Raw genomic sequence first — 23878 nt, 5'->3', positions numbered from 1 at the left:
TTTAGTAAATGTCTCCTATTGTTGTTTTTTTGTTGCGTTGGTGTTCACTGGACGAAAAAATTAACCTACTGCGTTTTAAATGCAGCGCAATGCGCTGAAATGCAAATACAAATTAAAGTACTTTGGTTCCTGCTGTGGAAAAAAAAAACTGGACAGCAGGGCTGCAGCACATTTAAAAAATTTAAAAACGCTTCAACGCAAGCTAAACACAATGCACATGTTGTAAATTTAGGCCTAGCTGTTAAACCTTTCAAGTAAAGTACTTTTAGTAAAGTAGTCTAGCAGTTTTGAAATGAAAGTCGTTCTAAAGCCTAATTTTTTTTTTTCACCTTAATGCATTCCTTGTGTTAAGGTTAAAAAAATGTTTCTGCGTCGATTTTTTTTTTTTTTTTTTTTTATTTTTTTTTTTTTTTGGCCTCTCAATCCCCTTTATACACTGAACAAAATTATAAACGCAACGCTTTTACTTTTTTTTTTGCCCCCATTTTTCGTGAGCTGAACTCCGATCTAAGACTTTTTCTATGTACACAAAAGGCCAATTTCTCTCAAATATTGTTCACAGATCTGTCTAAACCTGTTGGTGAGCACTTCTCCTTTGCCAAAATAATCCATCCACCTCACAGGTGTGGCATATGAAGATGCTGATTAGACAGCATGATTATTGCACAGGTGTGTCTTAGGCTGGCCACAATAAAAGGCCACTCTAAAATGTGCAGTTTTATCACACAGCACAATGCCACAGATGTTGCAAGGTTTGCAGGAGTGTGCAATTAACGCGCCGACTACAGGGATATGTCCAAAGCTGTTGCCCGTGAATTGACTGTTCATTTCTTGATTATGAGCCATCTCCAAAGGCATCTCAGAGAATTTGGCAGTACATCAAACCGGCCTCACAACTGCAGACCACAAGTAACCACACCAGCCCAGGACCTCCACATCCAGCATCTCCACCTCCAAGATCATCTGAGACCAGCCACCCGGACAGCTGCTGTAACAACTGGTTTGCATAACCAAAGAATTTCTGCACAAACGGTCAGAAACCGTCTCAGGGATGCTCATCTGCATGCTCGTCATCCTCGTTGGGGTCTCCACCTGACTGCAGTTCGTCATCATAACTGACTTGAGTGGGCAAATGCTCACATTCGATGGCATCCGGCACTTTGGAGAGGTGATCTCATCACGGATTAATCCCGGTTTTCACTGTACAGGCCAGATGGCAGACAGTGTGTATGGCGTCGTGTGGGTGACCGGTTTGCTGATGTCATTGTTGTGGATTGAGTGGCCCGTGGTGGCAGTGGGGTTATGGTATGGGGAGGCGTGTTTTATGGACAACACAGGTGCATTTTATTGATGGCATTTTGAATGCACTAAGATACCGTGACAAGATCCTGAGGCCCATTGTTGTGCCATTCATCCACGACTATCAGCTCATGTTGCAGCATGATAATGCAGGGCCCCGTGTTGCAAGGATCTGTACACAATTCCTGGACGCTGAAAACATCCTAGTTCGTGCATGGCCAGCATACTCACCGTACATGTCACCCATTGATCATGTTTAGGATGCTCTGGATCGGCGTGTACGACAGCGTTTTCCAGGTCCTGCCAATATCCAGCAACTTTGCACAGCCATTGAAGAGGAGTGGACCAACATTCCACAGGCCACAATCAACAACCTAATCAACTGTATGCGACCAAGATATATTGCACTGCGTGAGGCAAATGGTGGTCACACCAGTCACTGACTGGTTTTCGGACCCCCCCCCCAAATACAGTAGAACTACACATGTTAGAGTGACCTTATTGTGGCCAGCCTAAGGCACACCCTTGCAATAATCATGCTGTCTAATCAGCATCTTGATATGCCACACCTGTGAGGTGGATGGATTATCTCGGCAATGGAGAAGTTCTCACTAACACAGATTTAGACAGATTTGTGAACTATATTTGAGAGAAATGGGCCTTTTGTGTACATAGAAAAAGTCTTAGATCTTTGAGTTCAGCTCATGAAAAATGGGGGCAGAAACAAATGTGTTGCGTTTTTTATAATTTTGTTCAGTGAACTTGCGTGAGCTCTCATTCGATCCAGAGCTACGCACATCTGCAGCTCTTCTCTCCCCTCACTTCGGGTCTCGGTGATTTTCTGGGGCACCAGGAGCCATTGGCTCCCAGTGTTGTCAAATAAAGGCAGTTATGAGGGGTCAGGGGGCGAGGCCGAGTGCCACTGTCTGTGCAAATGGATGCAGCAGCGGGGCTCAGAGCAAGCACACACGAGTGCCCCCATGGGAAGCAGCATGAAACTGGATTTAGAGGAGGAGCCAGGAGTGCCTGCAGGGGACTTGAGAAGAGGAGGTTCGGGCCGCTCTATGCAATGGAATAAGTATAGAGGTGTTTGTTATTTAAAAAAAAAAAAATCCTTTTACAGTCCCTTTTTTAAAATAAAGCTTTCACCACAATATTTGCCTTTTCCCTGTTGCAGTCACCAAAAGATTTCTGCTCCCTGATGACATTCAACACTTTATTCTATCTTCATCATAGAACCACACACTTGTGGTGCCATGTCGCATTGCCGTGGGCTCACAGTACAGTGCTGTAAAGAAGACATTATAACAGTGCTGCTTTCTGCATTGTTTACTGCAGAAAAAGGCAAAGAGGAAATAATGTCAGGTGACCAGCTAGAAGTCATCTGAAAAAGGTATGTACACTGCAGATCAAAATTGGACAACAACCTACAATTTCCTAAATTTCAAGGTCACTGCTTAGTCCTATTTTGAATTGATCTAAACAGGAGTAAAAGAGCAGTTTTGTTAAGCATATTTCATGAGTTACATTTATTTTGAAGCACAGAATAAAAAACTTCAATAATATTTGAAAAAGAACATTGCTTAAAATTAGAGAACACTTTCAGATACCTCCTAGTTATTGGTGTTAATCTGGCACCTTAGGCTAATTTCTTTACTTTTCTGACAAACCTCTTATTTACCTGGTAGCCTAACTTTCCAGTTTTCACTGACTCTGCCAGATGGTGAGCCGTGACTGAAACCCTCCGGCAGCTTGTCCAGATGAAGGCCAAAGGGATGACCCTTTCAGCCATAGCAAGAGAAGTTTATCGTTCCAAATCTGTGATTTCTAGAAAAATGCATCTTTACTACTTTACAAACTCATTCAAGTTCCCCAAGAAGGCTGGTCGTCCACGAAAGACAAATGCAAGAGTGGACAGGATAATGCAGAGAATCTCAATGGGCAATCCCATTCAACACTGCAGCTGCGATTGCTTGCCAGTTCATTGCTGAACAGAGTAAGGATCTGCCTTGTCATACAGTGTCTCGCCAATTAAGAGAATTTAACTCCAAGCCCACTCTGCAGTGACCAAACCTCTCATTAGCAGAAAGAATCAAAAGGCTAGACCAGTGGTTCTCAACTCCGGTCCTCAGGGCACACTAACAGGCCAGATTTTAAGTCTTACCTTGAGGAGATGCAGACTAGAATACTGCAATCATTGAGCAGCAAATGATATCACCTGTGATGTATTTCAGTTTTCTTGCAAACCTGGCCTGTTAGTGTGCCCTGAGGACCGGAGTTGAGAAACACTGGGCTAGACTAAGGCTGGCCATACACTATACAATTTTCTTGTTCAACTTTGCTTTAGATTTACCAAAACCATGTGATATAGGGTCAAACCTAAACACTTTCAATGTGTATGCAATCTGGCAGGCCCTTGCACTACATAGTTTAAGGTAAATCTAAAGGAAATTGAATAAGAAAATTGTATAGTGTATGGCCAGCTTTAGCTTTGCTGAAGAGCATGTTGTGTGGACAGAGGAGAACTGCTCCTACGTTCACGTTCAAGTTGAATTTATTTTGGTCCGGTGAAAACATTATGCTCATCGTCAAACTGGGGAAAGTCTGAACCCAAAGTGTGTAAAGAAGTCAGTGATGTGTCATGGTTTGGGGAATGTTTTCTGCAGCAGGAGGTGGGCCTCTTGTATAGCTACATGAATGCAAATGTTTATCAGAATCTTCTTTAACAGCATGCGGTTTCTTCCCTGCGTTCATCACCCAATCAGCCAGCAATTTTCATGCATGATAATGCCCCCCGGTCACACAGCAAAACGAGTAATGCAGTTCCTTTAAAGCTCTAAACCTTGAAATAATGGAATGAGCAGCCCAGAGTCCTGATCTAAACCCAATAGAAAACCTCTGAGAAATCCTTAGCGATAATGTTATGGCCAAGAAACCCACTACAGTCACCGAACTGTGGAAGAAGAGTGGAACAAAATCGCACCAGAGCAGTGTGAGAGACTAGTGATGTCCTTTGGCTGCAGTTGTGCTGAAGTCCTTCAAAGCAAAGGCCTGTACACTTCCTACTAATTGTCGATAGATGTAACCTTCATAAATTTTAGTTGGAATCTTTCTCTGTGCTACAGTCATTGCTGTGCTCTAATTTTTGATCATTGTGTTTTCTACAATCCTCCAAAAGTTTTTTTTTTTTTTTTTTTTTTTGAAGTTCCACTGTTTTATTAGCATGGTATAGCCACAACAAAAAATTCCATCAAATATTAAGCAATGAAGATTACATTATTTCGGAAAAAAACAAATGTTCTTAAATAGTTCTCTAATTTTGATCTCCAATGTATACACATACGTTTTAACACATATGGGGTTTCCATTAGGGGTAGGGGGGGGGGGGGGGACTGGAATTGGACTTTAAATTATGTAGATAAGAACTTTTCTTGGATTTTTTTTTAAACCATGACTCAGAAAATGTGAAATCTAGTGTGTCAGCATAATGGCCAGTCAACTACTACTTTCTGAAGGAGGTCTACATTGGCAGTGCTTGTATAACTGTTATGGCATGTTTTGCTTTGAGTTTATCAGTGCTTTTATTTCCAAAGTACTTCTACATTTTTATTTATTTTTTTTTATCTACTTTCCTCTTACCATTTGCTTCCAGCACCTCCCAAATGCTTCGGACACTCTTTGGGGAGATATCAGGAAACAGATGGCGCAGGTATTCTAGTAGTTTAGAAAAATTGATCCCATCTAAGGGAAACTTGTCTTGCTTATGGTTTCAAGGATTAATTGTGCAAAAATGTGTTTTATTTGCTTAGTTTGTGTGGACATATACATGTGTAATTTTGTATAATGTGAAAAGCCTACTGAGGGGAATTTATCAGAGCTGAAGCAGCTTTGCATGGCAACCAATCCGTGTCTAACTTTGGATGTTCAGGTATGTATTAAAAAATAATAATAGAAGCTGATTGGGTGCCATACGCAGCTTCAGCGTGCAACACTACAGATTCTGTATGCTCCAGTTTTGATAATTTTCCCTCACTGTGCAGAATAAACACGCAGAAATGGAAGGGTTTCCCATAGCTACCAGTTAGATTTTTTTTTTTTTTTGTCTGTCTCTCTCTCTCTCTCTCCCTCTCTCACTCTCTCGCTCTCTCCCCGTATATTGCACAAATCTGCTTGCATATGGATGTTAGGAAATAATAACAGGAGAGGTACAGCTAATTTTTCCTCAAAGTTCCAAGTTTAGACTTTTGTGAAACGGGTTATCAGGAGAGTACTCTTCTTTCCGTTGTATTGTAATGATTTTTCCATGCTGTTATCTTCTGTGATTATCAGCCCTTGTCTGTACCATTGGTTTTCAAGTGTAATACGTGCATGAGTAGCATAAATGTTTATTAAGGGGTGATAAACTGTATTATCAATGTTAACCATATGTATATAGTGGTGATCAACATCGTGAAGTACATGGATTATGAATGTTTAAAGGCAATATAAACCCTCCTATCTGCACCTTCATAAGATGTACATTGATCATGGAGTTTCATGGTGCAATGTGTTGTCCCATACACATGGCCTTTAGATGAGTAAACCTTCACATTCATGTGTCAGCAATTTTGTGTTCAAACATGAGACATGCCCATGGCACTGCAAAGGTTAAGACAACAAGCAAAGGGTGCACCGACCTTGTGCATTACCACTAAAAAAGTTTATTAAAATCCAAATAAGTAGCCTACATTATACTCACAAACGTAAGCTGTATACATGCATGTATGAAATGGGAACCAATCGCCTCCAGAACACTTCTCTACTGCTGGATGGCGTGATGTCGTGCACAATAACCTGGCTTATGCGTTTCGTAGGAGAACCCTCTTCCTCGGAGCCAAAATTGCCACTGACCACCATAGAGTCCCAGAATGTTATATAGCCAGTCTGCACCGCCCACATCACCCCGCCCTGCCCCACTAGGAGCAAAGGTCAGGATTGAGTGTAAACAAATTGGGGTATGTATGCCCCAGTGTGTGAATTCATGCGATATACAGCCCAACGGTTCGGCTATCGTCACTTCACATGAATACTGGCCGCAAACAACTGCGAATAGTAATAGTGGCAGTGACACAATAGTAATATTATTGTAATTATAATGACAAGAATAAAAATGATCAGAATAGATCAGTTCATAATTCTAATATTGATAATAAAATTAATTAAATGAATAGTACAAAATGGTACTATAAACCTAAAACAGGCATAATAGTAGTATAGAAGGACTTAGAATTTTCAGGATAGAAGCAATCCGTAACAATATGGATAATGGTAAAAGATACCAAAGGCTTTGCACAAGAGAAGCATATTGGATATTTACCCTGGGATCTCTCAATCCCAAGGGTCTAAATGAAGAGATCGAGTTGCACTCTGTTGTGTGATTAGGTCTTGTCCTAAAATAATGGCCTTCCCACAACAGTTTGCGCTATCTAACCTTGGTGCACAGTATGCGACTTCAGCTATGCGACTTGTGCATCGCTCAATATTCTTGTCACCCATTCTGTATCATATTGCATAATTTTAATATAGTGTTATAGGCCCAGCACTCTGCTATTAATATAGTGTTATACTATGCTATATTGTGTTATATTGTTTCATACACATTTTGGATTACGCCAATGTTTTTCGTTCCCATGTTAGATTAAGTGCCAAGTCAGTCACATATGGAAAGCAACATACACATGATATATCCTTAGGATTACATTGGGTTGTGCGATATTGTCATATTATTGGTATGTCCTCCTACATATACGCCAGTGTCGGCTTGGGTACCACTCTTGTATCCTTGGGGGATATCTATGCGTGACTCTGCGGTGACGGTATATGGTTTCCGTCTCTTCAGGTTTTAGCAGTAAGGGTAGGGTGGGCCCTTCATTGAGCTACATGGACCAATCGAGTTAGGTATACAGCCTTGGGTTATGATCGACATGGTCTCTTACTACCCCTATGTATTCCTCCACCCCTTCATCCTATATTAACTTGTCACATTGAAGTATTTTATTGGAGCATGTCATTATAAGGAATTTGCCTTGGTCATTTAATTTTTCTATCCATCCATTTATTTATTTATTCAAGTGTCCATTTGAGCATCTGTGTATTCATCCTTCATGGTGACGCTCCTCCCAGTCTGTTAGCAGGATGATGCTGGTTCCTTGTCTCCCCTCCCCTTCCTTTGTGGTGGGGGTAGGTGGAAACTGGTTCGAGTGGTCAAGGGATTCCTTTGGCCGTTGGGGACGCCAATCGTAGTATAGGCGTCTTCGGGCAGAGCCGGAAGTGACGTTCCTGTACACACGGAAGTAACTCCTAGGGCCCTGGAACGCAAGACTGCCCGCACTTCCGTGTGTACAGGCTCAGCGTGTGTTCCAGGCCTGCGATTTGCAGCTTGGGGTGCTCAGATTGACTCAATGGATATCAGGCGTCCTGCCTCTTCCTGTGTGTGGAGGGGTCTCACCTATTATTACATACGGCCCCCATGAAAGTCAAGGTTTGATTGTATGGTAACTCTTATCGTACTCTTTTGATGTGCTTACACATTGTGTATACAGTGTGATGGCACGTAGCCCTGATATTGCACATCCCAGGGTATGTACATCATCATTATTCCTTTATTGAATGTTGGATATGAGTTTGTGGCATTATGTCCATTTATTGGTATAACTAATGATTTTTTATGAATGAATTCTAACTTCTGCCTCCAATAATGATTCTTTTAGGTTTCTAGTACCATTTTGTACTATTAATTTACTTAATTTTATTATCAGTATTATTATGTATTGATCTATTATGATCATTTTTAATTTTATTTATTTATTCTTGTCATTATAATTTTTTGTATATTTATTTCTCCTACAATAATATTACTATTGTGTCACTGCCACTATTACTATTCGCAGTTGTTTGTGGCCAGTATTCATGTGAAGTGAGTAACGATAGCCAAACCGTTGGGCTGTCTATCACATGAATTCACACACTGGGGCATACATACCCCAGTTTGTTTACACTCATTCCTGACCTTTGCTCCTAGTGGGGCGGGGCAGGGTGATGTGGGCAGTGCAGACTGGCTATTCAACATTCTGGGAATCTATGGTGGGTCAGTGGCAATTTGACTCTGAGGAAGAGGGTTCTCCCTTGAAACGCGTAAGCCGTGTTATTGTGGACAGCAGTAGAGACCTGTTCTGAAAGCGATTTTTCCTATTTCCTACATGCATGTATACATCTTAAGTTTGTAAGTATAGTGTATGCTACCTATTTTGATTTTAATTAACTTTTTTAGTGATAATGCACACGGTCGGTGCACCCTTTCTTTTGTTATCTTTCAGTGTTTTGGATACCCTTGATCCTGAGGTGGCAGCAACACTGCCTTATCTGTGCTAAAAAGACCATTCAGACCACTCACCTTCCCGCATACCACTTGAGCGCTGGAGAGATACTGTTTTTGGAATTACTGCACGGGTTAATGCATGACTTCTGTCTGTATTTTTAAGAACTGATACTTCCCTCACATCCCACACTCCCTGGGTCTCGAGGTCTAGTGTTCTGCAGATTAAAGCTATATAGTAAATAAATCTGAAATCGACACAAGCAGTGCGGGAATGCACAGGTGCACAGAAGGGTAGAGATGTGTTTTATCACATGAGCACTCCCACATTTGTGATGCGATACAGGGGAAATGGCAAGCCAGAAAAGAAATTGCCTGTCCCTTTAGTGAATTGGTATAAGCAAGGTGAATGAATACATGGACATAGGGAAATCAATTAGCCATGACAATACAAACTGCAGACACAGTGGCTGTGTGGGAATGCACAGGTGTTCATGCAGTCCTGTGCAAACAGTCCTGTCCATATCAATTGGGAAGCAGCGGCTTCATCAACACAGCCACTGCTCCAAACTTCACAACCGTGTGGATGTATGTCCCTGAACTCACACGCGTTTGTGGTCATGCACCTACACCTGCACTGATCCAGTCTGTCCTTGCAACTGCTGCTTCCCAATTGACATGTGCATCCCTGAGCAGGCAGTCCTATTCATAACACCTATGCATCCCTGTGCAGGTAACCACATCCCTCCATGGGCATACGCTTTAGCATACCCCATTTAACAAGGCTTAAGTAGAAATTTAGTAGATTTAGTAGAAAGAAAGATTTTTTTTTTTTTTAGGTTATGTTGTCGTTTTGTGTGCAAATAGGGGTTTTAGTGTTTAGTTATTTTGTTTTTTTTCTTTAGTGCAAATTAGAGATTTGATAAAACATTTGCGCAACTATTGTGGAGCCTAAAAAAAAAAAATCAGTAGCACTTTTTTTTTTTTTTTTTTATATGCTACTTGCCATGTGCTTTCAGAAAATATATGGTTTAGGGGGTCTTTTACAAACTCTGAAAGCTGTGAGGGAAATATAAAAAAGCAATGGATAAATTGCAAAAATGGCCTCGCCACCGGAGTTTAAAAGTGGAGTGCAGGGCCATGAAAGGGTTAAAGGTTTTTATTTTATTTAGTTTTGATCCGATGCTTCTATTTATTAAGAGAAGTGTGGCTTTTTTTTTTAATCATACTTGCCTAGGTGAATGCAGCATCTGTCCCCCACCGGCTATAAAGCATCATATACACACACACACATCAGATTATCAGATTAATTTTTTTTTTTTTGTTGCATGCTACCCTCCTATTGAAAGTGAAGAGGTTACGTTCATACCAAAATTCTCGTACGACAGAATTCAGCTTCAGAAGTGATGTCATGTGTTGAATTGTATGTACTGTATTCTTTAGTTTCAAAGTATGTGTAGTCTTTTACGAATTTTTCTGAAGAAAACTGTACCAATTAAATGAAAATTGGACATTGTTTTCACGTATGATAAAATATATAGCCTGCAGATTAATTTTTTGTCGTCCGAAAATTTGTAATCAGCTGTCGAAAGCACCATACTAACGATCTGAAAATCATCAGATCGTTCGTTCTGATTTTCTTATCGTGTGTGTGGGCCTTTAGACTGAGAACTGAGCGATGAAAGACCGGTGACCGCTTGGTTCTCAGAGCTCTGTGAGCAGAGAGCTGGTGGCTGTCAGTCACTGCTCAAATGAGCTTTGGCTGTACTTTTTAAGGTTTTTTAATGGTTACAACTTTTGCATAGTAATGTATATCACCATGCGTGCTTGAGAGAATGCAATAATTATAGGGCCATGTTTGCCAGTTAACTCAAAACTGATGACCTGTAAGGGCCTTTAAAGCGTTGCCTATAAATAATTTTTGGGAGCTGACATTTATCACATTTTCACAGGCGCACACAATTTTAAGGTTTTGCATTTTTGCTATCAAATAACTCTGTGCAACCTCTTCTATATTTTACAAACTTATTGCATTTGTGTGCACTAAAATTAAACAAATTTAAGTTAAATTAAAGTCGTAAAAACAGTGCCGTGCTCAAACACAAAAAAAAAAAAAAAAAATCAGCAAAAACTATGTCACAAAACATCTATCCAGTGAAGAATCCAAGTGAATGCGTGGGTACTGTCCCTTTAAATGACATGGGACAATAATGTGTGCATGGTATGTGTGCAATTCAGAAGCAAAACTAATAAATATTATCTGTTCCTTTTTAAAGGAGTTGTAAAGTCAGAAGGTTTTTTTTCTATCTTAATGCATTAAGATATAAAACCACCTGTGTGCAGCAGCCCCTCTAAAGCCAATCTGAGCCCCCTCTCGATCCACCGATGTCCAAAACTATCTCAGCTGGCTGGAACTCCTCTCATCATTGACTACGACACAGCAGCGGCACCATTTGGCTCGAGCTGCTGTCAATCAGTTTGCCAATGAGGAGAGAGGGGAGGCCGAGCCGAACCACAGCTCTGTGTCTAAATGGATACACGGAGCTGTGACTCGGCTCGGGTGCCCCATATCAAGTTGCTTGCTGTGAGACCACTCAGAGGGGGAGGGGCCAGGAGATCCGAAGAGGGACTCGAGAAGAGGAGGATCTGGGCTGCTGTGTGCAAAACCAACTACACAGAGCAGGTAAGTATAACATGTTTGTTTGTTTTTTTACAATCACTTTAAATAACATGAAGCAATTAGTGTTTTATGTAAAATATAATTTAGTAACTAACATGAAACATTCGTGTGTAAGTAATATATCATTTAGTTTATATATCATGGGACCAGTCCGTGGGGGGTGGGGGGGTGAACAAAAAAGTAAATTTGAAGCTTTTAAACAAAATGTGAATGTGTCTCCATTAAACATATATGTATCTGGAGGATCCTAGTCCACTTTTGCAATTTTCCATGGTGATAACCACCACAAACACTCCACACTCATCAGAAGATGTGGCTGCCTAGAAGATGTGGCTGCCTAAAATATAGGCAGCATATAGGCATTTTTCTATTTTCCCAAGAAGGGTGAATCATAGCATCCTGTTTTGGAGCAGTCTCTTTAAGGATAGTAACCTTATCCTTGAGAAGTAAGACCAAAAATAAGCTTGGGACTGAGTGTGACACAGATGTAGGAGCATGTTGGTTAGGGGACTATTTAGCATTCTTGGTAGCCTTGTAGGGGTTGAGGTCATGGGGATGTAAATCACTGAAGAAGGTTAGGAGCTTTGCAGAGGCAGTATGGGAGACTTGGAGGCACTGCAGAAGGTTGTAGGAGGGGCACTAAGGAACACTGTTTGAGGCTCTGGAGCATTTTGGGGGGGGGGGGGGGGGGCAGGGTGGCTCTCTTGGAGGTGAGCGCGCACTGGCCAGAGGACTCTGGGGGCACGTTGGGAGCTTAGGGGATCTGCAGCTGGCTGGAGGCCGGGTGGAAGGAGAATATGGCCTGGCTGAGAACCACTAGACTAGGGACTATGGATTATGGACTTTGGGATTTATGGTGTGCATAGAGCAGTGTGTGAGGCCTCAACCAGCATACAGTAAGAAATTACTTAATAAAAAACAGATTACTAGGCCATTAAGTAGTTAATGTGTATAGCTCATCTTTGGAAACAAAGGATATAATTTAGGCTCCGTTCACACTTGTGCGACTTGGGACTGCTAAGTCGCATGACGAGTCGTACTCCATGATTTCCAGTTACCGTTCACATCTGTGCGACTTCAACATACTACTGCACTACTTTGGGCTGGTTTTAATGCATTTTGAGGTCCATAGACATAGGCATTGATTCAAGTCTAGTCAAAATAGCAGTAAAATTGTGCGACTTTTAGGTAGCATAAGTGTGAAAGGGGCCTTGGTGTCACTTTAATCATAATATTACTGCTCTTGATTTTATACACAATACATGTGAAAGGTCACTTTCTCTATCATTCATTGACTGACGCAGTCCTCTGATGTATATAAGTAGGGTAGCACCGCCCCCTACAGGAGTAGGACACTAGGCAGAAAAAAAATTCTGACTACGCCTATGGGCAGTCCCTTGGGGTATACCCTCTCTCTTACTGCATAGGATGTCAGTTTTGATCTGCCTAGTCAGGAGTGAGGACCTTGTTCCTTGCTGGGATCTTTGGTCCTGGCAGGGGTGTACTTTTTTTGTAGGTCCGGTTCCGCCAGACCTGCGGACAAGGCCCCGTCTGCCTGATGGTGCGCCCTCACTTGTGTCTGGGGTGGGGGGACGCCTTTGCTGGTTCTCGGACGTGTGGCTGGCCCGGATCCCAAACAAATGGGTCCGGGAGGTTGTGCGGTCCGGATACAAGATCGAGTTTCGATCCGTTCCTCCGGTCAGGTATTTCCCTTCCAATGTCTGCCTATCCCCGGATCGCTTGCGAGCGCTCTATGGGGCGGTGCAGGACTTGCTACAGCAAGGAGTGATAGTGTCTGTTCCGCACGCGGAACGCTTTCGTGGGTTTTATTCCAACCTGTTCACGGTTCCCAAGAAGGAGGGCAAGGTGCGGCCGATCTTGGACCTAAAGGCGCTGAATGTGTTCGTGCATTCTCAAAAGTTCAAGAAACCGTTCGCACAGTGGTGGCTTCCCTATATCAGGGGGACTTCCTGGCCTCGATGGACATCAAGGATGCCTACCTTCCCATTCCGATCTGTGCTGCTCACCAATGATTTCTCCATTTTGCAATGGGAGAAGATCACTATCAATTTGTGGCGTTACCCTTTGGTCTTGCCTCCGCTCCTCGGGTCTTCACAAAGGTGTTGGCTCCGGTCCTGGCACTGTTGCGACAGCGGGGGATATCTGTCTTGGGCTACCTGGTCGATCTGATTCTCTGTGCGGAGTCCCCCGCGTTGCTGTCGTTAAAATTGGGGGTCACCATGCGTACTCTGGAGGCGTTCGGTTTGATCGTGAACCTTGAAAAGTCATCTCTGACCCCTTCCATGGGACTGGTCTATCTGGGTCTGACCTTGGACTCCTCTGCCAGGACTCCTCTGCCAGGGTGTTTCTTCCTCTAGAAAAACTCCAAAAGATCCAGTCAGCGGTTCGTTTGTTAATGTCCAGGGACCGGCCATCCCTTCGGACCTGTATGAGAGTCCTGGGACTGATGGTGTCCTCCTTCGAGGCAGTCCCCTTTGCTCAATTCCACACGAGGGTTCTTCAAAGGGAGATCCTTCTCAAGTGGAACAAACACCCGAATTCTCTGGATTCTCGGATTCGGTTAAGCCACAGGACCAGAGAGTCCCTTGTCTGGTGGCTTCAGTCCCTGATGCTTCAGTCGGGGAAAATCCTTTCTCCCTGTATACTAGACAGTTGTCACCACGGATGCGAGTCTGTCCGTGTGGGGGGGGGGGGAGGGGAGTCCTCAATCAGGACTCGGCTCATGGAGTCTGGTCCCTGGAGGAATCTTGATTGCCGATCAATGTTCTGGAGCTGAGAGTGATCCGGCTTTGCCTGATGCACTGGACCGACCATCTGGAGGGTTGTCCTGTGCGCATTCAATCGGACAATGCCACGGCCGTGGCTTACGTCAATCTCAATCACCAAGGGGGCACCAAGAGTGTCCTTGCGGCCCTGGAAGTGATGGACATTCTACGTTGGATGGAGCGCCATGTTCCGGCTCTCTCCGCGCTCCACATTCCAGGGGTGGAAAATTGACAGGGGGATTACTTCAGCCGCTAGGCCTTGGATGCCGGAGAGTGGCCCCTGCATCAGAAGGTGTTTCAGCAGTTGTGCCTTTGCTGGGGCACTCCGGATGTGGATCTGTTGGTGTCTCAAATCAACAGGAAGGTACAGAGGTTTGTGGCCCGCTCCCGGGACCCTCTGGCAGACTCCGCAGACGCGCTGGTGGCCCCCTGGGGCCAGTACCGGCTGATGTATGCCTTTCCTCCTCTCAAGCTGCTGCCGAGACTTCTTCGCAGGATAGAGGCGGAAGGGATTCTGGTCATTCTCGTGGCTCCGGACTGGCCTTGTCACGTCTGGTACGCCAACCTGGTCAGGCTTGTCGCAGATGCCCCGTGGAGACTTCCTCTCAGGGTGGATCTGCTCTCTCAAGGGCCTATCTTCCATCCTGTTTTACAGTCGTTGGCTTTGACGGCTTGGCTGTTGAAAGCCAGGTGCTGAAGGACAGGGGTTTATCTGCCTCAGTGATTCCTACTTTGCTTAAAGCGAGGAAGGCGACTTCCAGGAAGATTTATCATCGTACCTGGAAGTCGTATATTGCGTGGTGTGAGTCCCTTGCGATCCACCCTCACTCCTATTCGGTGGCTCGGATCTTGGCCTTCCTTCAACGGGGACTTGATCCAAAGTTGGCCTTGAGTACTATCAAGGGTCAGGTCTCGGCCTTGGCTATTTTCTTCCAGAGGCCATTGGCCGCCCATTCCCTGGTGCGTAGTTTCATCCAGGGGGTTCAACACTTGGTGCCTCCGGTGCGACCTCCGCTACCACCATGGGATCTTAATTTGGTGCTGTTGGTTCTCCAGAAGCCTCCCTTTGAGAATATTCGGGAGGTCCCCCTGCTTACCTTGTCTCAGAAGGTGGCCTTCTCGGTGGCCATCACTTCTGCGCGCAGGGTGTCAGAACTGGCGGCGCTGTCCTGTCCTCCCTATCTGGTGGTTCACAGGGACAAGGTGGTACTTTGGCCGGATCTGTCCTTCCTGCCGAAGGTGGTTTCCAGTTTTCACTTAAATGAGGAAATAGTGTTACTTTCCTTATGTCCTAAGCCAAAACATCCTAAGGAATTTGCCCTGCATACCCTGGATGTTGTTCGGGCGCTCAAGGTGTATTTGGCATCTACTGAGTCTTTTCGCAAGTCTGACTCGCTCTTTGTGCTCAGGGATGGCCCCAAGAAGGGGCTGCCTGCGTCTCCGGCGACTATTTCCAGATGGATCAGACAGACAGTGGTGCAGGTTTATTCCATTAGGGGTCAGGTTCCCCCCTTCCCTGTCAGGGCACACTCTACTTGGGCGCTTAGTGCTTCGTGGGCTTTTCGCCATCAGGCATCTCTGCTTCAGGTGTGCAAGGCAGCGACTTGGTCGTCTGTTCACACCTTTACCAAATTTTGTAAGGTAGATGTGATGGCATCTGTGGATGCCTCCTTTGGCCGCAAGGTTTTACAGGCTGCGGTTTAGGGGCCTCTTGGCCTTCCTTGAGGGTATTTTTTTCTGTTTGTTTTCAGGTGGGCCTCATCTGTTTGTTCTGAGGTGTCCTGTGTTGCCTGGTTGGCCATGTTGACCTTAGGGGACTGTTTTGTCTGTGTTCTGGTTCCCACCCCTCATTTTGGGACGTCCCTACTGATATACATCAGAGGACTGCGTCTGTCAATGAACGATAGAGAAAATTGGATTTTTGACTTGCCGTAAAATCCTTTTCTCTTGGGTTCATTGACGAACGCAGTACCCGCCCCTTTTTTTTTTAAGTGGGTTGGTGTGTTTTTCTCTGACACTGCTTTGCTACAAAACTGACATCCTATGCAGTAAGAGAGGGTATACCCCCAGGGACTGCCCAAAGGGGTAGCCAGAAATGTTTTTCTGCCTAGTGTCCTACTCCTGTAGGGGGCGATATTACCCTACTGATATACATCAGAGGACTGCGTCCGTCAATGAACCTAAGAGAAAAGTATTTTATGGTAAGTCAAAAATCCAATTTCTCTTACGTCCTCCGACAGTCGCCGCCACTTCATAATCTTCACTAATGGGGTAATTGACCTTTGCTCCGCAGGAGTAGCTAGGCAACAAGATTTGTTAATATCAAAGCTTTTAGCATATCACACCCCTAGGGGGTGGTCCCCTCAGTCAATACCTCCCTGCTTCCTGCATTCTCAACTCAGTTTCTAATGCCTAGCTTAGGAGTAGCTGGCTGATCCTGTGCTGGGGCTTTCAGTCTCAGCCTTCTATCCTCTTTTTGATTTTATTTTGAGTATTTTTCTCTTTCTTTTACTTAGCTGTTCTTTTTCTCAGCATTAGTTTAGTTTCTTCGGATGAAGATGATCATGCGGAGCTGGGTCTCGGACTGGCCGCCCTGGATCCCAGGGTTCAGGGCCAGGGGCTTCCCAGCCTGCCATCGAGCGTTCAGCTCAGGTTTTCCCTGGCATATTGAACGACCCTTCCCTGTTCGCTGCAGGGATGCTGCCTGTGAGGTGGCTACCTCACCGGACGCCATTTGCGGTTTTGCACCGCAGTTCCACTGCTTCCTGGCTGCGACACTCCCTGTCCTCAGTGCAGCGGTTTGGTCGCTGGAGAAGGCTCCCCACGCCATCCGGACTGGTAAGTGCAATTCTATGTGGGGACCTGTCTGTTTTGGGTGTCAGTCTGTGACTGTGTGACCCTGCATGTCTGTGTATGTGCTGAGCTCCCTGTCAGATTCTGGTGTGGAATAGCTGCCTTTCTGTGGGCTGCGGGGGGGGGGGGGGGCTCTCCCGCTCTGCTATGTGAGAGTATGGGGCAGACTGGGCTTAGACATGCTGTGCGGCGGCCGCTACTGCGGGCCGCCATTTTTTTGCGGCAAATTCTGGTGACCGGCCCTGTGTGGTATGGCGCTGTGTTTTGGCGCCAAACGCCGCCATTTTGGCGGCGATCGATCATACAGCCACATGTCGGCGCCATTTTCTCATTGCCTAAAATGCCTCAGCCGAGCGGCCATGTTTGTGTAGCCTGCATAGGCTTTATAAGGCGGTCAGTCATTGCATCACTTCCTTTTGCTCTGGAACAGCGATCGGTGGCAGCAGCCTGTGTGGTCTCTCCAGGTTTTTACCTTTCCTTTTCCTGTATTTCCTTGCTCAGTGTCCTTATCCCTGTGGGGGTCGGTACATACAGTAGTGTGCGGTGGGCTACGCTCGCCGCGGTCTTAAAGGGGCAGTCCTCCTTTTTTCAATTATTGCTGGGGCATGGATTCTCAGGATTGCAAGTTTCCTCCCACCTTGGTGGGGGGCCAAGGGGCTGCTGCATCCCCCGAGGGGGCTGATCTGGCTGCTATTGTGGCGTACTTGGCTTCTCAGGTGCAGATGCTAATGGCTGATCGATCCGCAAAACGGCCCAGATTGTCTATTTCCTCTGATTCAGAGGGCGATGGGGCTGCTATGGCTGGAGTGCCCTTCTCAGGGTCTCGCTCATCTCTGGACCTTGGGGGGTCTGAGGGGGAGGCTGAGGTAGAAGGGGTTGATAATTCTCCCCCTGGCTCGCCTGAAGAGCTTGCACTCATGGATGAGTTGGTTGCTTCTATCAAGGAAACACTGCGTTTGCAGGATGAACCATGTCCTCCTGCTTTGATGTCCTCTTATGGGACGCAAAGGAAACGCAAAACAGCGCAGGTTTTTCCCTGCCCTGCGGAATTTCAGCGTGCTGTTGATGAGCAATGGCGCAATTTAAAGAAGCCCAGTAAGTTCAAGCTGCGTTATCCTTTTACACCCACCACTGATGAGCGTTGGTGTGTGCCGCCTCAGGTGGATCACGCGGTGGCGGTTTTGAATAAATCTACTGCGATCCCTGCTGAGGATACCCCGGTGTTCCGGGACCCTACGGACAGGAGATTGGAGTCTCTTGCCCGTCATGCTTATACGGTTGCTGGTTCTAGGCTGAAGCCTATTTTTGCTTCCATTTTGGCGGCCCAGGCTATTGCGGATTGGGCGCAGGTGCTCAGGCGCACCCTGGTGGCTGACTCTGCTCCACCGACGACATTGGCTATGGTGGATCAAATTCATCAGGGTGTCATGTATTTGTGCGATGCGGACTTTGGATTTAGTCCCTTTTTGGATGCACGCCTCTCGAGTGTGGCGGTATTGAACCGTCGCCTGATATGGCTGAAATGTTGGTCGGTTGATCAATCATCTCGCAAGACTTTAGCTAATTTGCCCTACTCGGGATCTCGCCTTTTTGGCGAGTCTTTGGATACTCTGATAAAGGGAATTTCCGGGGGTAAGAGCACTCTCTTACCCCAAACTCACAAGAATAAGTTTGTTCGCGGTAAGAAGAATACCTCGTTTAGGCCCTCTCAGGGGTCCTTTCGTGCCTTTCGGTCGCAATATAAGGGCAAGCCCTTCAAGGGCCAAGGCTCCCAGAAGAAGCCGTGGGCAGGTAAGCAGAAGTCCGGCCAGTCCGGATCCGCTGCCCATGCCAATTCGGCCTGAAGGGGCGCCCTCACCCGGTTCTGGGGTGGGGGGACGTTTGCTCGGTTTACTTCAACCCTGGCTGGCCCGCATTCGGGACAGGTTGGTTCAGGAAATCGTTCGATCTGGATACAAGATCGAGTTTCTCTCTCGGCCGGCGAGCAGATTTTTTCCCTCAAATCTTCAGCTGTCTCCGGAGCGCTTGCAGGATCTGCACCTGGCGGTGCGGGACCTGCAGGCCCAGGGAGTGGTGGTTCCGGTGCCTCATCGGGACAGATTTCGGGGGTTCTATTCCAATCTGTTCACTGTGCCCAGAAAGGAGGGCAAGGTACGTCCGATTTTGGACTTAAAAGCTCTGAACCGCTTTGTGCGGGTTCGCAAGTTCCGCATGGAATCCCTGTGCTCGGTGGTGGCTGCCCTGGTTCCGGGGGAATTCATGGCCTCCCATCGACTTGAAGGATGCGTACCTTCACATCCCCATTTTCGAGGGTCACCAGAGGTACCTTCGATTCGCCATTGCGGAGGATCATTACCAATTTGTGGCGTTACCCTTTGGTCTCGCTTTGGCTCCGCGGGTTTTCACCAAGGTGCTTGCGCCGGTCCTGGCTTTACTGAGAGCCCAGGGCATCTCTGTCTTGGGGTATCTGGACGATATCTTGATTCGGTCTGCGACCAGTCAGGGCCTGGTGAACGACCTGTCCATCACGATGCAGACTCTGCAGGAGTTCGGTTGGACGATAAATTTTCCGAAGTCGACGCGGTGTTCGACTTTCCTACCTGGGGATGATCCTGGACTCTGTTCAAGCGAAGGTCTTCCTGCCGGAAGACAAGCTCCGGACACTTCAGGACGAAGTCGGGGACAATCAGTGCTCGTCCCTCCGGACGGGTATGAGGTGTCTGGGATTGATGGTCTCGGATTTCGAGGCGATTCCCTTCGCCCAGTTTCACACACGGGATCTTCAGGCGGAGATCCTGGCCAAGTGGGACGGGCGTCCGCAATCTCTGGATCTGCGGATTTCGTTGAGCCGCCTCACCGAAGGGGTCTTTTGTGGTGGCTCCAGTCCCCGGCGGTGTCGGGGGGCAAGTCCTTTCCTCCTTTGTCATGGACGGTGATCACCACGGATGCCAGCCTATCGGGCTGGGGTGGTGTTCTGGGCGTTCTGTCCGCCCAGGGAACTTGGTCGGAGGAGGAATCCTCCCTTCCGATCAACATTCCGGAATTGCCTACATCAACCATCAAGGAGTGCCCGAGCGGCTCGGGAAGTAGCCGACATTCTGTCTTGGGCCGAGACGCACGTCCCGGCGATATCTGCAGTTCACATTCCGGGGGTGGAAAACTGGCAGGCGGATTATCTGAGTCGCCAGACCCTGGACCAGGGGGAATGGTCCCTTCACCCGGATGTCTTTCAGATGTTGTGCGCGAAGTGGGGCTCCCCAGATGTGGACCTGTTCGCGTCTCGTCTAAACAACAAGGTGGAAAGGTTCGTGGCAAGGACGCGCAATCCTCGGGCAGACGCCTCAGACGCGTTAGTGGCGCCCTGGCATCAGTATCGTCTGATGTATGCCTTTCCACCGATTCAGCTGCTATCCAGGCTCCTTCGCAGGTTGGCCTCGGAACCGCACACAGTGATTCTGGTGGCGCCAGACTGGCCTCGCCGGTCTTGGTACGCAGACCTCGTGAATCTGGCGGTCGACGCTCCGTGGCGTCTGCCTCTTCGAGAAGATCTTCTGTCTCAAGGACCGATATTCCATCCTGCTTTACAGTCGATGGCTTTAACGGCTTGGCTGTTGAAAGCCAGGTCCTGAAGGATAGGGGTCTCTCCCCTGCGGTCATTCCCACTTTGATCAAGGCTAGAAAAGCCTCTTCGGGGAAGATTTACTACCGTACTTGGAAGGCGTATTTTGCCTGGTGTGAGTCCAGGGGGTATTCCCCTCGCTCATACTCGGTATCGAGAGTGTTGGCTTTCCTTCAAACGGGCGTGGACCAGCGTTTGGCGTTGGCCACGATTAAGGGTCAGATTTCTGCGCTGGCCGTTCTTTCAACGCCCTGTGGCGTCTAATTCTTTGGTTAGCACCTTTTGTTCAAGGGGTGCGACACTTGGCCCCTCCTCGGAGGGACCCTTTACCTCCATGGGACTTGAACCTTGTTCTGTCCGTGTTGCAGCATGCTCCCTTTGAAAAGATCAGGGAGATCTCGTTGTCTCTGTTGTCCAAGAAGGTTGCTTTTTTGGTGGAGATCACTTCGGCTCGCAGGGTGTCTGAGCTGGCGGCCCTGTCCTGCAGCTCTCCCTACTTGGTGATTCACTTGGATAAGGTGGTCTTACGACCTAACCCTTCTTTTCTTCCGAAGAGGATCTCGGAATTTCACCTCAATGAGGACATTGTCTTGCCTTCGCTTTGCGCGAAGCCTAAGCATCCAAAGGAGGTGGCTTTGCATTCCTTGGATGTTGTTCGGGCGATCAGAGTTTACCTGTCATTGACGAAATCCTTTCGCAAGTCGGATTCTCTATTTGTTCTTCCAGAGGGTCCTCGGAAGGGCATGGCGGCGTCGGCTGGAGGTGAGACTACATTCTTTGGATGATGTTCGGGCGATAAGGGTTTACCTTAAATCGACTGAGTCCTTTCGAAAGACGGACTCCTTGTTTGTTCTTCCAGAGGGTCCTCGGAAGGGCATGGCGGCATCGGCCTCTACCATCGCCAAATGGATCAGACAGACGATTGTGCAAGCCTATGCTTTGAAGGGGAAGGTTCCTCCTTTCCCTGTGAAGGCGCACTCTACTAGGTCTCTGAGTACGTCTTGGGCCTATCGTCATCAGGCTTCTGTGGCCCAGGTGTGTAAGGCGGCGACTTGGTCGTCCGTTCACATCTTCTCAAAATTTTACAAGGTGGATGTTCAGGCATCGGCAGATGCTTCCTTTGGCCGTAAAGTTCTTAGTGCGGCAGTGCCTTAGGGTCCCTTGTTTGGGTCCTTGGCTGTTGGGGTGTTTTTCCCTTAGGTTACTTGTTCTTCCTGGGATGTTGCTCCTGTTGAGCACGTTTTTCCTGTTGCCCAGTTGGTTCTCTTACTTTGGTAAGGTTCTTTTTTCTGATGTGGGTACTGCGTTGCTTTAGGCGCGGCTGCGTTTTTTCCCACCCCTCATGTCTACACTGCTCTGGGACGTCCCCATTAGTGAAATTCCTTTCTCTGAGTTCTCCGATAGTCGCCCCCCCCCCCCCCCTCTTTTGGGGTTTGTTTATGTACTCTACTGCTATGCTACTGAAACTGAGTTGAGAATGCAGGAAGCAGGGAGGTATTGACTGAGGGGACCACCCCCTAGGGGTGTGATATGCTAAAAGCTTTGATATTAACAAATCTTGTTGCTAGCTACTCCTGTGGAGCAAAGGTCAATTACCCCATTAGTGAAGATTATGAAGTGGCGGCGACTGTCGGAGGACTCAGAAAAAAGGAATTTTACAAAAATTCAGTTTTTTTTATAATATCTGGAGTTATGCTGCTGTCTGACTGTTTTCAAAGACGCAGCCTGCCAGATAAGTGATTTTTCAGGATATCTGTGACTGTGAGATGGTTTCCCACAACTGATGAACAAACTCCTTGCACGCATCCACTCTACAGAAGTGTGCGTGTGTGCTGGAGAGGATGTGTTTGTCACTGTGTTTCTTCAGGGATTCATTCATTGAAGTCCTATTTCTGGCTGAGAGAGAATAATGCATAATATGCTCTCCATAGACACAATTAGATTAACATTGCCTAGGCTGAGGTTGACAGAGTTCATGTCTCAATGCGTGCGCTGCTTTCCAACTCCGACACACTGTCACGGAGGTAAAATACAACAGTTCATCCCCAAGGAGGTGGGAGTTCCTCCATCAGCACGAGATGAGAACAAGATGTAAGCATAGAACATGTACACTATCACTATGACAGCACTATGCTTTCTCTGTGCATGAGATGGATAACTTTGTTATGTGTACAAGCTGAAAGAAAAGCTCTGTGGGATGTGAAAAAAATAGGAACTGTGAGTTCATATATAATCATTTTTTTGTGACACTTGGAATCCTAGCTGTTCACTTGTGTGTCAAGTATTTAAAGCACAATCTAAAAAAATGAAGTTTAACGCATACAATGTATGTTCAGAATAAACTTGAACAGATGTGTGCAATTCAGTAAATACTGCAATTTTTTTTTTTTTAAACTGATCTATTACTCAGCACAAGTTTACTTTCCTGCCTGTGTGTACAGGGTCCATTAAAACAATGGGCTGCATTTAGAGCATATAAAAAGCTTACATTTCTAAAAACATTGCGCTTTTAGGCGTTTTTGTGCAAGAGGCCTCATTGCGGAACTTTTACCCACAACATCTTGCTAAAAATAATGTTCTTTGGCAAGGAACATTCATTCCACATTAATATTTATGCTACCAAAATTAGTGTGCGCTGTATATTGCACACACTAGCACTAAAACACAAGACGGAAGGGTTTTTTTTTCAGCCCTGAAGCGCTGAACTTAAAGCAGAACTTTACTCCTAACAACTTGATAAAAAAAATATTCTTTAGCAAAGAACATATCCAGTTTAATAATTTTGCTACCAAAATTAGTGTGTCCTGTAAATTACCTTCAGCATTGCTCCTGTTTCTTCTTGCCGGAGGCTCCCATTTTGCAGAAGCCCAGAGCCCATGAACAGCAGTAAATCATAAAGCGGAACTAAACCCATCAATTTAAGCTTTTTAAAAAACAGTTTCTATCCTGGAATGCCGGGAATACTAACTCACATTTGCTGTCAAAGCATCAAATGGCTGGTGTCATAACTGATCACTTATGCAGCACCATGGCAGTTGCAGATCAAACTGAAGCTGCTTCCTTGGCTATAAAGGATAGCAGGGTTTAATTCTGTTTTCAACAGATCGGCCTCTACAAGTTCAACAATGCCTAAAAATAGAGAGCAACTGCTGTATATGCAGAGCAGTAAAGACACTTATTTTTAATATTTTACATAACTATACCTACAAAAGGGGCCAACCTGAAGTCCTCTTACAGGACTTAATTTTCTTTTCCGCTTTCTAGAACTGGGATTTGTTGATAAATAT

At 46.1% G+C, this 23878-nt stretch overlaps 1 protein-coding gene across 3 annotated transcripts in view; it reads left to right on the top strand.

Annotated features, from left to right (window-relative positions):
• Positions 1-23878, top strand: part of EDC3 (enhancer of mRNA decapping 3) — a 181557-nt gene that overhangs the window by 47904 nt on the left and 109775 nt on the right. For 2 of the 3 annotated variants that reach the window (XM_082252836.1, XM_082252837.1), the window contains exon 4: positions 4952-5008. The exons of the other annotated variant lie outside the window; for it this stretch is intronic. In XM_082252836.1, the coding sequence (XP_082108962.1) occupies positions 4952-5008 (57 nt within the window). The remainder of the gene's footprint in view (positions 1-4951; positions 5009-23878) is intronic. 3 annotated transcript variants of the gene reach the window in all.

This window comes from Pelophylax lessonae (assembly GCF_965119305.1).
Source record: "Pelophylax lessonae genome assembly, chromosome: 4".
In the NCBI taxonomy this organism is placed as follows: domain Eukaryota; kingdom Metazoa; phylum Chordata; class Amphibia; order Anura; family Ranidae; genus Pelophylax; species Pelophylax lessonae.
Note: the sequence above shows the minus strand (reverse complement) of the source record. Positions and strands in the feature narration are given on the sequence as shown.